The sequence below is a fragment of the Sciurus vulgaris genome (genome assembly GCF_902686455.1).
Source record: "Sciurus vulgaris genome assembly, chromosome: 7".
NCBI lineage: Eukaryota > Metazoa > Chordata > Mammalia > Rodentia > Sciuridae > Sciurus > Sciurus vulgaris.
The window spans coordinates 56,985,111-57,003,611 of record NC_136467.1 but is presented as its reverse complement, the minus strand read 5'-3'; the positions used below and the strand labels follow the sequence as shown (position 1 = coordinate 57,003,611).

Here is an 18,501-nt window from a genome sequence, read left to right as displayed (position 1 = left end):
TGGGCAGTTTAGCAAGTTTTATGCTTTTTCATTAGATAATTATGGCAACCCTTTTTTAATCAAATGGATCTGTAAATAACTACAATGTTAACAGGACTTAGAACTTGAGTTACTCCCAACTGGTAGGACTTGGGCAAGTGAGGTGACCTTCTAGAAATCAGAGGATTAATAGCATCTTTCAGTCTATTGAGGCATGAAGTACATGTTACAGGATGCAGGTGTCTGATCAGAAGAGTTTTTTCCCAGGGATAACTTAATCACACTTTTTCTTCTTGTGACCATAGTTCTTCTGGCCCAGTAGGACATATGCCACTCAATCTTTTTTTTTTTTTTTTTTTTTTTTGGTAACAGGAATTGAACTCAGAGGTACTCAACCATTGGGCCAACCCTATTTTATTTAGAGACAGGATTTCACTGAGTTGCTTAGTGCCTTGCCATTGCTGAGGCTGGCTTTGAACTCACAATCCTCCTGTCTCAGCCTTCCAAGCTGCTGGGATTACAGGTGTGTGCCACCGTGCCCAGCCCTGCTACTCACTCTTGATTGGGAAGAATTTGTCCAGAGACTTGTGGTAGGAAATGGCCAAAGGAGGAGATAAAATGATCAGTATGAATTAGGGTAGAACAAACCCTCCTAGACCTACTATCAAATTTATTTCAGAATCAGTGTGCTAGCAAACCTGACTGAGTAGTATTTCTTGATTTTATGTTTTTATTCAGCATGACAGGTAAGCATGGTCCTTTGTGTGTAAATATGAAAATACCAATGTGCCATCTGTGCTGTTGTTGTGTTTCAAGAGCACATGAAGAACCTGCTCATCTAATTTCTAATGAAACCCTTGTAAATTCATCTGTCATGCAGAAAACACAGCAGTGTGACCTAAAATGCTCTTGGGGTGGAGCCTCAGGGTTTGGAAGGTCACACCATAGGTAACAGTATTCATGACATCCTGTCGGGCCTGTCTGCTCTGTGGGGTAACTAGAACTGAGAGGACAGAAATTGAGTTTGTAGTGGCTGCAGAAGCTGAAACCACAGGGTGAAATGTAATAGGGCCCCAACCTCAGCAAGCACGGGAAGCAAGCAGAGGTGAGGGGGGAGCTGTGGGGCTGAGCAAAGTGCCACTAGGGGCTGAGTAACCTTGATTCCTGGCAGGACAGAGCTGCTAACTTGCAGAAGGGCCAACTGTGGGAATCACCTTCACCTTCTCCTACAGTTCAGTTACAGCTGACAATTGTGTATTGAGCCCTTATCATGTACAGGATGGTTCTCTGGAGTGTAAAGACCCAGAACCACAAAAGAAAGCTTTGCTCAAAAGAAAAATGGTAAAGTCTAGGTTTTCTGGCCCTGTCTTCCATGCATCTACCTCATTAAAGGAACCTTTCTTCCAAGTGTCTTACTTCAGGATATTACTAAACAAAAGAGTTCAAGTTATGAAAAGTTGGGTGAACTCTGTATGAAGGAAGTTGAACATGCTTCTTTTCTGCAGAGTGTACAGTGTGCCCTGAGAATCTCCAAAGGAGTGTAGCATGTAATATATTTCCCCAGCATACTTGAGCATGGAATCCTTTGGGGTAGAACACTGATGGATTTGTTTCTCAGCATATACTTTAGGCAGTAGAGCGTTGAGGTGGGATGTCACTGAAGATTGAGCAGGTACCGAATGTTTTACCATAGGCCAGGGTCTAGTGGAACATCCACTTTTCCTTGCCATGGAGTCCCTTAGAAATAGAGCTGGCATCCTAAGAGGCACGTCCTAGTGCCAACTTTCTTTCTTTCTTTCTTTTTTTTGGTGCTGGGGATCAAACTCAGGGCCGTGTGCTTACAAAGCAAGCACTCTACTGACTAAGCTATCTCCCCAGCCCCTAGTGCCAACTTTCTGCATCTGAACCTGCCAGATGATTTGACCTCCCAACCCTTGAAGATGAGTTGGCCCACCCGAGCCCCTGGTGGGGAGGCTGTCCTGGGTACCCCACAGCCACAAGGAACTTCTTTCTCACAGGGAGAAAGAATTACAGGATCATTCAAGGGCTTTGAAGTCACTGATTTTCCTCATCTTTTAGCAGAAAATAATACTTGGCATTGCTGTGGTAAGGATGAAATCAGAGGAAAGCATGTCAGGCTGGGTTGGACTCATGACTCTTGGTCGTGAGGGTTTCCTATACAGAAGCTCAAGGAAACCTGAAAGACAGGAAGAGCCATTTGCCACTCATCCCCATGAAGCCCAGGCCACTGTTGTGGCAGTGAAGATGGTAATAACTGGCAACCTGATTGAAGCAGGCATCATTGCTTCTCAATATAGCACAAGCTTCTGCTCGGGTCACTCCCGGCTCCCTTCTCCCCTCTAACTCTTCACCTCTGCTGAACTGGGGGTTCTGATGACTGCGTTTCCCCTGTGGTCCTCTGGCCTATGCCCATGGCCACTATCCCCACCTCTACTTAGTCTCTTGGTGTTACTTTGATTTCAAACTTCCCAGAGGAAAAAATCAAACTGGCTCATTGAGTTACTCTGTCCCTCTTGGGCAGAGCCCACCAGAGTCTTGAGGTCCAGTTAGCTGTGGCCAGGGAGGCTGTGGAGCTACAGCCACTGAACACTCAGCATCTGATGGATTCTGTGTTAAGACAAAGGTAGTTAGTGTGTCATTCTTTTCCTTTCCTGCTGTTCCCATTTGTGCACATACCAGCCTATCTCAGAGACATGCCTTGACTATACCCAGGATTGCCATTTATTTCATGTTTTGTTTTTGTTTTTGTTTTTGTTTGTATTGGGGATTGAACTCGGGGCACTCAGCCACATCCCCAGCCCTTTTTTATATTTTATTTAGAGACAGGGTCTCAGTGATTTGCTTAGGGCCTCACTAAGTTGCTGAGGCTGGCTTGTGAACTCATCATCCTCCTGCCTCAGCCTCCAGAGCTATTGGGATTACAGGCATGCGCCACCACACCCAGTTTATTTTACTCTTAAATAATAAGGACTAAAAAGAAGGCTCCACCTCACATTTTCATATTACCCCCAAATAGTTCTTTCTTTTATTTCTCACCCCATTGCACAGGTCATTTAGATTAGATGGTTCTGTGGTATTCTTCTCCTTTTTAAAACCCAGGAGCTGAGAATCCAGTTGTCCAATGGGTCAAATTAAAGTATTCTCCTGCATTTCATCTCCTTCTTCAGAGCAGGCCAGAGAATGATGGAGTTTGTTACACAGGGATTATGAGATGAGGGCATTTACCCAAATACTGACAAATATTGTTGCTACTTATAATTTACTCTTCTCTATAATATGTTATCTGGCTACTTTTCTTTTTATAGATTGCTGGTGAGTGGTATAGTGATAGTGTATATTGAGCTACTTGAAATTATTAGAAGAAATGGTGTGTTTGTGTGTGTGTGTGTGTGTGACAAATGTATTTAAATATATAGAAATGTGTATCCATAGCCTCGTTGTCTTGCTTGACACTAGTCAGTGATTCAGGCATTCAGTCTGGATGAGGAGATTAGGTCAGGCTAACCCAGGATTCGCTGATGAGAATCCTCATCAGTCGTGAGAAGGAGGTGGGTCAGTGGAGAATTTAGCTTTTGTGGAGTGTGGGTTTCAACCAGGTAGTTAGCACAGCAGGATAGCTACATTCACAAAACAAAGATGGATCAGAACTGGGAAAACCAACAGCCCACAAACAGCTAAGATGCTTTCCTTAGACAAAGAAACAGACATGCAGATCCGTAGAAATCAGAACAGGCCAGCTCAGCCCTTTCAGATCACAAAGCAGCCACTATTGCATAGGTTTTGAATTTGCAGTGCGGTGCACCAGATGCCACAAATGTCATATTCGTGTGTGCCTGAGCATAAGGGATTCCATTGGTGACTCTGGCCCCGGTGACTGGTGCTGGCCTGAAGCTGAGCCTAGGGCTAAAACATCCACAGTGAACTTAAGACCACAGCCTGGTCCGAAAACCTCCTCATTATTGCAATTACACCGCTGTCACACACTCCACAAGCCACTGGTAACACAGTGAAGAACTGGGGGTGGGGGCAGGGGGTCAAGGGTTTGCTGATTTGGGTGTCTGGACCATATTTTTGTGGTATATTTTTTACTTTGAAGTGCACATCATAGGAAAATTCACACTAGTGGATGATCCTTTTGTTTTTTTAGTAACAGATTTAACAGAACAATAATGTGTAAAGAATAATAAGTAAATAAGAGTCAATCGTAAGCAAAGCATTTGGTCCTTTTTTAAAACTATGAAATGTTATTGCTGTATGTTTATAATAATAAAATTAAAAATATCTATATGTATATGACACTTAGTTTTTAAAGAGTGCTTCCATTTGCTCTATTTGTTTTGATGCTCCCAATAGATCTTAAAGGGAGTTGAAGGGCACAGAAGCAGCACCCAAAGTTGTGGGTGCGTAGGACTTGAGTCTTCTGATTCCTGGCCCCTTTTCCACTTTCCTCCCCAAGCCACACTGCTTCCCAAGTGAAGAGGTTTTTTTCCTTTTTCTTTTTTGGTACCAGGTGTTGAACCCAGAGACACTAAACCTTTGAGCCACATTCCCAGTCCTTTTTTATTTATTTATTTTTATTTTGAGACAGGATCTTGGTAAGTTGCTTAGGTCTTTGCTAAATTGCTGAGGCTGACCTTGAACTTGCAATCCTCTTGCCTCAGCCTCCGGAGTCTTGGGGATTACAGGCGGGCACCCCTGCGCCCAGCCCAGTGAAGAGTAAAAACTGTGAGGTGAAGACCTTAGAAGATGTAAGGTCTCCACCAAGAAAACCTAAAGTGATGAGGTTGAGGAGAGGCAAAGATTATCCTAATAAGCCTGTGAAACTGGACACAATAAAGACAGCAGGGGGAACACTGGAAGAGTGGGGTAATGGAGAAGGAAATGGTTCTTCCCAAGGAAACAGAGCCATGAGCAGGAACAAATGGATGGCTTCCCACATCTCTCTGCCAGTGCTGAGAGTGAGAAGGACCAAGTGACCCTCACTTATGGGCACAAAAAGATAAAAGCAAAAGAGTTCCCACTGAGATTGCATAGGGCTTATGTGTCAATGGCAGCTAACATAGAACCAAAATATACAATGATATATTTCAATTGCATACCTAGAAGGTGGGTAAAATTCAGGAAAATATGCCCTGGTATGACAATCCACACACTTAAAGAGAATTATAGGACAGGAATTTTAGGAAAATAAAAGGAAACACCAAAAGAGTAGTTTTGGGCATTTAGTGTAAAATCTGGAGCAGACAGTAAAAAATAGATTAATTCACAAAGTAGCAAGATATGGAACAATTGAGCAAGATATCTGCCAGGAATATCATTCTCTTTGAAGCAGAACAGTTGTAAGTCTTCCCATGCTTTGTGGGTAGTTCTGAGAAGGTAGAGAAGCTACGGTGATTTTTATAATTCACAGAAAGGTGAATTTGGTTCCACAACCAGTCTTGGTGAATTTTTTTTTTTTTTTGGGGGGGGTGGGTTAGGGTGGGGATGGTGATGGTAAAAGGAGAGTGGGAGGTTTTGGAAATGACTATTTTATTGGAAAGTCAAGGGTACAAAAGGTCTGGCCCCTTGGAAAAAAAGGAAGCAGAAGTAGATAGATCAGGATATGGAGCAAATGGAGTAGTATTGTTTATTTGTCAATATTTTTAGTCATAAATGAGCACAGTACTTTATTTTATTTATTTATTGTTATGTGGTGCTCCGGATGGGACCCAGGGCCTCACTCCTGCTAGGCCACTGAGCCCCAGCCCCAGCCCATGGAGTAGTATTTAAAGGGAGGGTGAGAGGGCCAAGCTGGGCAATTTTTATTTAGTTTCCACTGTCTTTATAAAGGGAATGTTCTTCATACTGAAAGGGTAGGACAAGTGCCATCAAGAGGGCCATGAATTTAAGTCAGGGGGAGAGAGACAGAAAGAGAGCACCTACTTGCTGTGGAAGTTTAGATCTTCAATTCCCATAAGAAAATCTGCAGATAATTTCATTATTACTTTTGTGTCATCTTTGCTCTATCATGGTGGATGGGAGAGGCTTCAAAAAGTTAGAAATCAACAGATGTTGAGCAAATTTTTCAAAATTGGAGAGGGGTTCCAGTTTTTGAAACTCTGGCCTAGAAGGCTTGATGGCTTACCCTCAAGAGCTCTTGAATAGGTCATTAAACAAACAGTGGATGAGCTACATCATGTACAGCCAAAGAAATGAAAAGTTGTACCCCATTTGTGTACAATGATTCAAAATGCAGTCTGTAAAAATAAAAATAAATATTTTTTTTTAAAAAAGAGTGAATGAGAATTTTAGACAAAAATGTCTTGGATGACCAGAAACTCAAGAGTGAAGCAGACAATGCTGCAGGGTGAAAAGAGTTGGAAGTTCCAGATAGGAAATCCGGTTCCATTCTTTGTAGGCTGGGAGAACTTAGGGAAACTACATCATCTACTTAATCTTTGTTTTCTCAAGTAAAATGGGAAAAGGGTTTTTAAAATGGGAATTAAGGGAGATAACTTAAGTGGAAGCTTCAGGTTTGATCTGTAACAATACTCAATAAATGGTCATTTAAAAAAAAAAAAAAGCAAAAGTCTATCAGCAGGCTATGATAGCTAAAAAGCACCTACATTCTTGGGTGGCATTAGCAGAGGTATAATGTTCTATTTAAGGGAGGGGAGAATTCCTCTGGTCCCTGTACTGGTCAGGATGCTGTGTTTCATTCTGGGCTTCACCCTTTTAAGATGTATTACTTAGATGAAGCATATGCCTGGGTAAATGGCAGCTGCTCTCACTGTCACTCCATAGGAAGACAGACAGGATAGGAAGACTCTGGGAACTTGACTCCTAGAGACTGGGTGCAAAACCCAGGAAAGTTTAAAAATTAATCTGGAGGAAATGTAATGGCTCTTTTTTAAGTATTTGAAAGGTTGAGATTTACAAGAGGAGTTATCCGTGCTGGGAGACCCTGCAGAACAGAACTATCATCAGTAGGTAGAAGTGACAGGGCAGCAGAGTGGTTAAACTTTCTAATAATCACCAGTACCCCATAACAAATAGGCTGCCTCCTGTGGCACAGGGCTCTGTGATCACACTGCCACCACAAAGCCATTGCAAAGGAGGGAGTCCCTGTGCTGCGAATCACTCTTTGGCTGTGTGGCTGGGTCTAGGTGAATGAATGTGCAGGTGGGTGCCGGGAAGACCACCTGTGTGTGGAAAGAAACCCAAGCTTGCTGTAGGAGATGGGTTGGACTCTACCTGTGAAGTTCCTGAGGGTTTTAAGTGTCTGCCATTCTGGAGTTTCAAAACAGAACATCATTAACAAATGTCAATCAATCATCCTGATTCTTCAGTTTTTTAGGAAAAAACAAAAAAAAAAAAAAAAAAAACAACAACAACAAAAAAAACTGAAAAATCAACACCTGAAATAGTGGGACAGTATGGACTTTGAAACCAGACAGAGCTTCATTAGAATCTAGCTCTACCATCTGTTACCTGTGTTAAGTAATTTGGGGCAAGTTATTTAGCCTATCTAAAGTCCACTTATTTGTATGTTAGGGTACATGGAGTTGAATGAGGTAATCCAGGTAGCATGCTCAGTATGGTTACTAGTGCTTAAATAAAGCTAGTTATTATATCAAATTGGGGCTTGGAGTAGGCACTATAATAAAAGCCGTAACTTTCAGTGGAATATCCTGGAAAGATTTGAGGAGAAATGGACATCTGGAGCTGAAGTGGGGCAATCCAGAACACCCACAGGCAGGTTCGGTCTGTGGTTCACTGTGCAGAGAGATGCGCAAGAGACCACTAAAAGAGGACTGAGGCCATGCAAGGTAAGCCCTTAGCCAGGTGCCTGCAGATCCCATCCCATCTGGGTAGTTGCTGAGTGAGACATCATCAGGAGCTGTCTCAGGCCTTCAAGAAGCAGCCAGAGAGTGACTGAGGTGGTGAGACACAAAGCAGGATTGCCAGAGGGGCCATTAATTCTGTCAGCAGTATTCTTGACCCTGGCCGCCTGCACACATGCAACCCTGGTCCTGCCGCAGTTTGGTGGCGCTGTCCAGGCAGTAAGGAGGCTGGGAGGCAGATTCACATAAAATCCCTAGGAGGAAAGGCTGCTTCAATATCACAGATAATAATGGCAGTATTCTCAAACAGCCCTACTATTGATGTATGATTGACCATGTCGTGAGGCTAAAACCACACACTTTGGAATATGATTTCTGCCATTTTCTAGAAGAGTGTGCATGCAGGAAGAAATGAAGTGAGGGACCATGAATAGAAGCCAGGCAACTAGCACTCTTCATGTTTTCTCTTTTGCTTCCTTTTACAATGCTGGGGACTGGACCCACCGCTTCATGCTTGCTAAGCATGGGCTCTACCCCTAAAGTACACCCCAGTCCCCACTTCGCTTTTAACACATTAGCTTGCTGGGTCTCCCTATATACAAGTATAACCCAAACTCCCTCACTGCCGCTTTTCCAGGCAGTCAAGGATCTCCTGTAATCACAAGATGAAAGTTCAAATATCCAAGTATACCCTTAGAAAACAGAGAAAAATAAACAAGATCAAAGATGTATTTGAAAGGAGACTAAAATATGCATTTGGAAAACAAAGAGAGTTAATGTAAACAAGGTAAATATACATCTGAAAAAAATTATTTAGACGTACATCTGAGAAGAGAGGAGTCACAGTATTGAGTTAAAAGAACAAAGGGAAGCCAGGCATTTCAACTCTAGATGGCTACAGTCATGTCAAGTAGAATCCATGGTGTATGCCTGTAATTACAGCTACTGCAGTGGCTGGGGCAGGAGGATTGAAAGTTTGAAACCAGCCTCAGCAACTTAGTGAGACCCTATCTCAGAATAACATGTAGAGGCCTGGGGAGGTAGCAAGTGGCAGAGCACTTGGTTAGCATGTAGGAGGCCCTGGATTAATCCCTGGTACCACAAAAGAGAAAAAAAAAAAAGGAAGAAGGAAAGAAATAAAGAAAGAAATTCACCATTGGGAGAATAAAATGTTAAGGATAATTTTTAGTTAAAAAACTTCAACTTAGTTGAGATTTGACCTTTAGAACAAATCTATTGATGGCGGTGGGGTGGACCTAGTGTTGCTCCGGGAGAAGGAATGTGCTAGTATCCCTGGCTGACACTAATGACAGGCCTTGAACTTGTGCGGGCAGGTGCCGAGTCATTTTCTGCATCACTGTTCCACAGCCCAGTGCCCACTTGAGCCCAGTTCAGGAATTTATTTTTAATAAATAAAAGCCTTATAAATGGCAGTTTGGTTTTCTTTTAAGTTTCAGTTTGAAGCAAAGATAGCTGAATAAAGGTAAAACAAAACCTTGTACCTCCCGTTTCCTGCGGTAGACGCTTGACTGTATGAGGGCAGCTGGTTGCATCTTACTCGGTTCCTATCCCCAGTTCTTAGCCTGACACCGAATGGACCTTGGATGAAGATTCATTTGAATGAGTCAGGTGGATTCTGTGATGGCCACTTTTCAGGGCAGGGGGTGGGTATAATATCTGGAGTTGATAAAAAGGCGAGAAAATTGAATCCTGGGTAGTGGCATGATAACAGGAGGCAGGGCAGGGTGCTGCTTTCTGGGTCTTCAGGTGCCTTCTCCACGTCTGTAACCACTGACCAGTGTCCTTTTTCCTCACTTGTTCCCTGAAAGTGCAGTCACTGTTGATGGTCTCTTTTCACAGATGAGCATCAGAGGCACAGTGGGATTAAATGCCTGGCCCACCAGGAGCAGAAGGCCAAGCAGAGGATGAGATGACCTCTGAGGTTCCTTTCAGGGCTGACTTTCACTTCCAGCAATTTCTGTGACCTTTCAGGGTCACATAGCTGGGGAATAGAGAGGCAGACATTTGGCACCAGGTAGACCAGATTTTCTGATGTTTGACGGTTTTTCGGTATCTGTGGGGATGACGTGTTGTCATGAGAGCTGCGTTTACCCAGTGCCAGTGAAGCAGCGGGCTTTGTGATGAGAGGCGAATGATCTTAGAGAAACTGACACATCAGCCCAAGGGAAGCCACCTTCTGAATCATGCATTTGGCTGTCAGGATGGCCCAGGGTTCACTGAATCCAGGCCAGGATTCCACCTCCTGTTTTGGCTTTAGAATCACAGACTTGGGTCAGTCATGAGCCATTGGTCAAAGCTCATAGAGATCCTGAAATCCAGGCCCACTTCTGCTCTGCTTTATAGAGTTGATGACATATGAGGAAGAAAAGAATCCGTCCCAGTGACCTGGGCCAAAACTTCTGGAATCCTGCTTAAAACTTGCAAGATAAGTAGAACTCAAGTCATGGTATAAAGTTCCTACAAGGCAGTTTTCTAATGAAATTTTCAATTCTAACAAAGATGCTCTTTAACCTCTACTTGAGTTTCAAATCCTATTTAAAAGAAAGGAAAGAGAGAGACAGAGACAGAGACAGAGACAGAGACCAGAAGAAAAATACATGCATAACAAAAACCCTTCGATATAAAGAACTATGTGGCAAACATCACCATGTTAGAATCTAAGCCTGCAAAGTTTCTTGTTTTGAAAATGAACTTCTTCATGAATTTGCTATTTTGAAAAACACCTAGCTGTTCCTATTTAAATCCCTCTCCTGATTTTGGTATGGCCTTGAATGTCTACAGCTAGGTCATTCTTTTTCTTTCCTTCCTTCTCAATTCCAGTTTTGCATGAAAACTTGAAATGGTGAGCTTGACCACCCACTCCAGCTTTGGCCGCCCCTTCTACCTCCATAGGGTCCTTCCCTCACACATACCTTCTGCCATGGGAGGGTGGGCTCAGCCTGTCTTAAAGGCATCTAAAAATGTGACCTCTGGCCCTTCTTTTGGAAGATAGTTCTGCCATGTGATGAGTCCAGCAGATCGTCCATCAGCTGTTTTTTAATAAAACATGAATAGCGCAGTATATGGCTCCCACTATTCAAACAGCAGTTGAGCCTAAGAGGAATTATTCCTTTTAGTGGTTCTAATCCTCATGTCCAGGCAGCCATGGTGCTTTATTGGCTTTTCCTGAATTGGAGAATGTCTGACTGTGGATGAGAAGAGGACTCTGCAGAAGCTGAACACGGGCTTCTCAGGACTGTGGGCAGCTGGGATGTGCACAGCACCGTTGGCTGGCTTCCTTGTCACTGAAGATGGTTCCTGTTACCCCCGAGACAGAGTCTCCTGGGAAGCAGGCTGGGGGCTGGTGTCTGTGAGGTGTGGCATGCATTTGTCCTGAGAGAAACATGCCCCGTTTTCTGTCAAAGACACATGGGCTCAGAGGAAAACAATCTCCTTTTCCCTCCTCACACTCCACTAAGCATCCTCCCCACAAATTGGACTTAAAAACATATGCACCTTCAGCAACCATAGTGGGGAAGACCGTGGATTAAAAAGATAGATTGTGAGACAAGCTTGGCAATAGGCCTGGCACTTGATTTTGCAGATGAAGAAACTGAGGGGGAGAGTTTCATAAGGTTGGGTACTGTTATTTAATGGAGCCCAGACTCACCTATATTTTCTGATTCCAGATCCTGTATAGTTTCTGTAGCATCTGTACCCCAGTTACACAGAACTAGATCCCTGCTAGAGTCAGTGTCAAGACCCAAAGGAGTAGTAGGGATCAGGGCTCCAGAGTAGGGCTGGGAGCAAGTGTGCAGGAGGGTCAGTCTCCCCTCATGCTGTCAGGTGGCTGCCCATAGGTAGCCTTCGAAACCCTCCACACTGCCACCCATGTCTCTCCATCCTCCTTTGAGTCACTCCTGAATGAACACAGAAGTTTCTGAGCTAGCCTGGACTACAGACTCAATGCCAAATTTAACACACACGTGGCCTAGAGAACCACCCTCCTATGACAAATGCAATGTCGTTTAAGGACCCACAACTTCTACAGTCGCCTGGGTGCTATGATAGCGGAAAGTCTGCAGAACAGGAAGATGTGTTTTGTTTTTTTAAATTGTTGATGGCATTCAAGCAGATGCTAATATCTTTTTACTGTTCCATTGCCGCAGACGTCTTTGCCCAGAGAAGAAAGGTTTCAGCACAAGGGTTTCTTAATTAAATATTGCCTGATGCCAGATTACCACTCAGAAGGCAGCGGTGGGTTCCATTAAAGGATGAACTTTACTCCCACAGCTGACAGCTGATTAATGTGTTAATTAGAAACCCTGTCCCCCTCCCCCAGTTACCCGAATCTTCTCTTAAGCCCAGCAGAATGTATATATTGTGCCCATGTGGGTAACCTCATGGCATATTTTGGCTTTGACTTTAGACGTTTATATAAAGATGAAGGCTCAGTTGCCAATATGAATAGCTTGCTTTCTTTCCAGAGGAAATACAAGATGGAAAGAGTTAGAGGAACCAGAAGTCCTGCCTTTCAGTTTTCTGGTATCAAGAGCAAGTGCTATTTCTGCTGAGGCAGTGTCTTTTGAGCAGTTTAGCGGTGTAGGTTGCCACACATTTATTTCACAGGAAAGGAGTGAATCCATCAGGCCACTGAGCTTGTAAGTACTACCCTGGCAGTCAGCCACCAAAATATAAATACCCTAAATGGACTAAAGGAAATGTTCATTCTGTTGTTTAGAATTGGACACATCCCAGGAAGGTAAATTTAATCTTTTTGAGGACTGCTGTTCTGGGGTTGAATGGAACATGCATTTGTTTATCTCCTTTGTGATCTTTTTGTCTTCCTGGTGATACATTATGTATTTGTGATGCGAAGCATTTCAGCTGTCCTGCTCAATGGCATCGCATTTGCTGATTGTTCGGTCCCCAGATTGGCATCGTTAAACAGCGTCAGCCCCCATCCAATCTGGGACCTGTTAGGGAGAGAAGGGGAACCAAAGGGGCCAGATTCCAACAGAAACAAAGCTGGGATGGAATTATTGGGAAATCATTCCGGAGCACAGCAAGTTGAGCTCTGCACTTCTTAGTCTTTATCTTTTAAACCATTTGAAGGCATTTTGGTACTTATGGGCATAATGAAGAAAAAAAAATAATTTCTCAAAAAGTAAAAATAAAATAAAACTCACAAAATGTAAAGCCGTCAATAAAAAAAGAAGGAACAAATACCCCCACACCACCACAATTCAGAAAACCACAGTACTTGAGACACAGACAGTGTATTTTGTGAATATGCAAATATTATTTTATTAAGAGAGGGAGATACAGTATATATTTTCACCCAGCTACCACATCTTAAGTAATCAGCTCAGCCTCTTATGATGGAATCTTTAATTACTACAAGTGTGTCATTAGTTAGATGTAGAATGAATGATGGTACCGTGTGTTATTGCCTCACATGATATACCCATTTGTGCCATAAATTCATTGACCTCATCTTAAATGATGTGTCCTGTAAGACAGACTTGATTCATTATTTCTTAAGTGACAGTTTTTTCCCCTTCTAATAATTTTTCACTTCATCAGAAAGATTGCTTTTCTGTATTTTTAGGTCGGTGTTCTGAATTGAAATGTGAGAAGGAAAGATGATACACACACGCACTACTCACATTACCCCAAAACAAGACAAAAATGGCACACTATGGCCTGAGCACTTGCAGATGCTGCAGAAAGTCAAGTACTGACCTTAGGCCAGGGAAGTTTGATGAAGTAGGATTTTTGCTTAACTGTAATATCTGTAATTCTTCCTATGTGGAAATAGATAAAATATGGTGGAAAATTCTCACTCGACAATTAGGATAGATCTATGAACAATCCTTGTTCATTAAAGAATTATTAAAAATGACGGAAGTGAAGGGAGAACATTTGAGTTTTATTTAGATTATTATTATTATTCACTCTGCATGAAAATATTTACTTAGCTTGAGGAAACAGGGATCCTCAGGAGGCAAGAAAGAAAAAAGAATTTCAATTTGGCAATTTAAAAACCAATTAAGGATTTCAGAAAGCTCTTCCCCCTTCTGGTAAAAAATAAGATCCAAAAGGAATATGCCAGAAAAATTGGCATATTATTTTAATTACTTTAATTCATTGATAATGTTGTTTAGTCCACAACTAAAGAAGTTATACTTGTTCCCTCATTTATGGAGTCCTAAAATTGAGAGACAGGAGACTTTGTTTCACAGTAGAATTGAAATGCCACATTATTTTGTGCTAACTCTATTAAGATGATCAGGCTTTTATAATAATTGATGTGTATGATATTTTCACTACTAGTTTACTTAACCTTTACCTAGATGAGAAATTTGAGTACCTTTGGAGTCTGTGGGGCTCTTCTCATCAGAGGCAATTCTGCATGTACTTGTAAACTGGGAATCTCACTAATGAAAAAAACTTAATTCAGGAGGAACCTGAAACATTGTAGTGAAAGAGGAGAATATAAGCATTAAAATTATTATTTCTTTCACCACCTTAACCTCTATAACAGCTTTCCTAACTAAATTGAGAAGATGCCTTTCTAATCATTAAAGGTCACTCAGCAGCATTCTCATTCTCAGATTTTTGCAAGAAGTGTTTTGAAAGGGCAGTTTGATATGAGACCAAATTTTAAAACTACCAGGTACCAATTAGTTTATTTGATTCAATCTCACACTGTCAAGTTTATTACCTGTAAATATAGTGGGGAAAAAAGTGAGAAGGAAAAGAGTGGATTTGCACATACAGACCCACATCTGCCACTCAAGTATTCGCCCACAATCACATACCCGCATGCCACCACTGTTTACAATCAAGAAAAGCTGAGAGTTAAATGAGATGAGTAATCAAATGCCCAGCATATGTTGTTTTTGCATTGTTTATGTGACCAATCATTATTAAAATTTATCATCTTTTAATTATATCCATTTACAATGGTTAAAACACACACACATGCAAACACAGAGAGACACAACAGAACAGACACTCTTCAAAAACAGGGTTCCCTTTAGAGCAGTATTGGAACCAGTGCTTTATTGGGAGAGAAACCCAACTTTAATAAACTCACCATTGCACTGTGTTTCACAATTCCTCGCTGGTGCTATATGGCTTCTGTGCTAAGGAAATGACAAAATAAATAAATAAATAAGAAAAAGAAAAAAGATTGTGTGTGTAAAAGTCTGTCAAAAAAAGTGAGGCACTGAAAGAACTATTGAAAATTTTGACATCTGTTTATCTGTTTATAGCTATGGCAAGATTACTCATATTAATTCTTGTTTAAAATGCCATATGAAGGAAAGACATTTGTGCAAACAAGAGTCATATTTGAATTGTAGATCATGTCTTCACCATCTGTGAGAGCTGATGGTGTTGCAAAATTAATGTGTTAATGAAATCACAATAATTTCTCCAAAGTAATGGGTTCTGAAACCGAGAATGACTATTTTTTGAACTTTGATGTCTGGTGATTTCCAATTGGGAAAAGCTCTCAGCCTTTAATTAGTTCTGCAGCCCAACTTTAAAATAAATTTGGTGATGTCTTTCTTTTGCCAGGATTATTTGAAGGGGGAAAAAGCCATAACAACTTTTGGAAAATGTTCTCTGGTGTTTGAAAAGTTGTTAAATAAGACTGCCTGCCAAGAAATGTCACCAAAAATTCTGACTACTGAGAAAGAGTGGGCAAACAGCTCAAAAAATAATTCTAGCTTGCTGCAACATCACAGGTTGGGAATAGCTAAACCTCACACAGACTTCATGCCTAATTCCAAGTTTTTCCTTGGAAGCCAGACATAATGATGTTCAGTGCTTTGTGTTATTGGTTAACACAGCACACCCTTTCCAACTGCATTATTGGACACAGTGGATAGTGTAAAGTGACTTTGCCTGAGGAGAATTTTAAGGGGTTATGTGTTTCATGCCCTCTAAGCTTTCTGGAGAATTCTTCCTTCCAAAACTATTTAGATTTGTGTTTACAGTGAGCCTCTTTGACAAATGAAAATGTGGCGGCAGGTATACTGGGCAGGTAAATGTACTGTTTGTCAGAGCCATCTTTAAGACATGCTTAAAGAGGGCTACCAATTTCTTTAAAAAGTATAGGGATTATAATTGCTATTCTGAAGTTAATATTTATAAAGTAAATTCATAATTTCACAAACATTTCAGAATTTTCCCTTTTAGAAGGAAACATTTCAGCCTATTTGAAAAATTATGGGAGTTTGAAAGAGCCTTTACATAAAACATGAAATGCTATCTACCTAAGGAAATTGCTTATCTTACCTACTGTGTCTTGGTTTTTTTTTTTTTTTTTTTTTTTTTTTTTTTTTTTTTTTTTTTTTTCTTCTGTGTTGTAGGTATGTGACTGGTGTAAGCACATAAGACACACAAAAGAATACCTGGATTTTGGGGACGGGGAAAGAAGGCTTCAGTTCTGCAGTGCGAAATGCCTCAATCAATACAAAATGGACATTTTCTACAAAGAGACACAGGCCAATCTTCCAGCTGGGCTGTGCAGCACATTACACCCTCCCATGGAAAATAAAGCAGAAGGCACCGGGGTGCAGCTGCTCACTCCAGACTCTTGGAATATCCCGCTAACAGATGCTCGGAGGAAGGCCCCCTCCCCGGTGGCTGCAGCTGGCCAAAGCCAGGGCCCTGGCCCATCGGCGTCCACCACCGTCTCTCCATCTGACACTGCCAACTGCTCTGTCACTAAAATCCCCACGCCAGTACCCAAGTCCATCCCCATCAGCGAGACTCCAAACATCCCTCCTGTCTCTGTCCAGCCACCTGCTAGCATCGGACCTCCCCTAGGCGTCCCGCCTCGCAGCCCTCCTATGGTGATGACCAACCGTGGCCCAGTGCCTCTGCCCATCTTCATGGAGCAGCAGATCATGCAGCAGATCCGCCCACCCTTCATCCGCGGGCCACCACACCATGCCTCCAACCCCAACAGCCCCCTGTCCAACCCCATGCTTCCCGGCATCGGGCCCCCGCCTGGCGGCCCCAGGAACCTCGGCCCCACTTCCAGCCCAATGCACCGGCCCATGCTATCGCCCCACATTCATCCTCCAAGCACCCCCACCATGCCTGGGAATCCCCCCGGCCTGCTGCCTCCTCCGCCCCCCGGCGCCCCCTTGCCGAGTCTTCCCTTCCCGCCGGTGAGCATGATGCCAAATGGCCCGATGCCGGTGCCCCAGATGATGAATTTCGGGCTGCCGTCGCTCGCCCCGCTGGTGCCGCCCCCGACCCTGCTCGTGCCATACCCGGTGATCGTGCCCCTGCCTGTGCCCATCCCCATCCCTATTCCCATCCCTCACGTCAATGATTCCAAGCCCCCCAATGGATTCTCCAGCAACGGTGAGAACTTCATTCCGAGCGCCCCTGGCGACTCCTCGGCAGCCGGGGGCAAGCCAGGCGGACACTCCCTGTCCCCCAGGGACTCGAAGCAGGGCTCGTCGAAGTCCTCGGACTCGCCGCCCGGCTGCTCGGGTCAGGCCCTGAGCCTGGCGTCTGCGCCGGCGGAGCACAACCGGAGCGAAGTGGTGGACCTGACGCGGCGCTCCGGCAGTCCCCCGGGTACCGGCGGCCAGCTCGGCTTCCCGGGCGTGCTGCAAGGACCGCAGGACGGCGTCATCGACCTGACGGTGGGACACCGGGCCCGGCTGCACAACGTGATCCACCGCGCGCTGCACACGCATGTCAAGGCAGAGCGGGAGCCGGGCGCCGCGGAGCGCAGGACCTGCGGCGGCTGCAGGGACGGCCACTGCAGCCCTCCCGCCGCCGGCGACCCGGGCCCGGGCGCCCCCGCGGGCCCTGAGGCCGCAGCGGCCTGCAACGTCATCGTGAACGGCACGCGCGGCGCGGCAGCCGAGGGCGCCAAGAGCGCGGAGCCGCCTCCGGAGCAGCCGCCGCCGCCACCACCGCCCGCGCCGCCCAAGAAGCTGCTGTCGCCCGAGGAGCCGGCGGTGAGCGAGCTGGAGTCGGTCAAGGAGAACAACTGCGCTTCCAACTGCCACCTGGACGGGGAGACAGCCAAAAAGCTGATAGGGGAGGAGGCCCTGGCGGGGGGCGACAAGTCGGACCCTAACCTTAATAACCCCGCAGACGAGGACCACGCCTATGCTCTGCGGATGCTGCCCAAGACCGGCTGCGTGATTCAGCCTGTGCCAAAACCCGCGGAGAAGACTGCCATGGCGCCGTGCATCATCTCCTCGCCCATGCTCAGCGCCGGGCCGGAGGACCTGGAGCCGCCGCTCAAAAGGAGGTGCCTCCGAATTAGAAATCAGAATAAGTAAAAGGTTTGTATGTCTACCCGGGCGCTCCGCCACGAGCCAGTGCACCTCGCCTTGCTTTTTACAAGGTAGAGGCGAGAATTGTATTAATAATTGGGATTTTTTTAACCTTATGTATTTTACAGTACACATTGTGTGGTCATGTACTATCGCCGTTTTAATCCAACAACTATGACACTGAGCACTTGCTTAGTAACACCATTCCCATTTTAAAGCCGAGGAAACAGCCACAGCGTGTCTAAGTGTCATGCCCAAGGTCACTTGAGGGTAAAATTCAGCCTTGATCTGGAGTAAAAACACTTTCAATTACATTTTATCTTTACTATCAGGTTCATCTCTGTAATTCACCCTGC

At 44.1% G+C, this 18,501-nt stretch overlaps 1 protein-coding gene across 4 annotated transcripts in view; it reads left to right on the top strand.

The window, feature by feature from the left end:
- SOBP (sine oculis binding protein homolog) overlaps window positions 1-18,501 on the top strand; it is a 157,013-nt gene that overhangs the window by 120,365 nt on the left and 18,147 nt on the right. For all 4 annotated transcript variants that reach the window (XM_079149032.1, XM_079149031.1, XM_079149033.1 and 1 more), the window contains one exon: window positions 16,208-18,154. In XM_079149032.1, coding sequence (XP_079005158.1) covers window positions 16,208-18,151 — 1,944 coding nt within the window. In that variant the 3' untranslated portion in view covers window positions 18,152-18,154. The remainder of the gene's footprint in view (window positions 1-16,207; window positions 18,155-18,501) is intronic.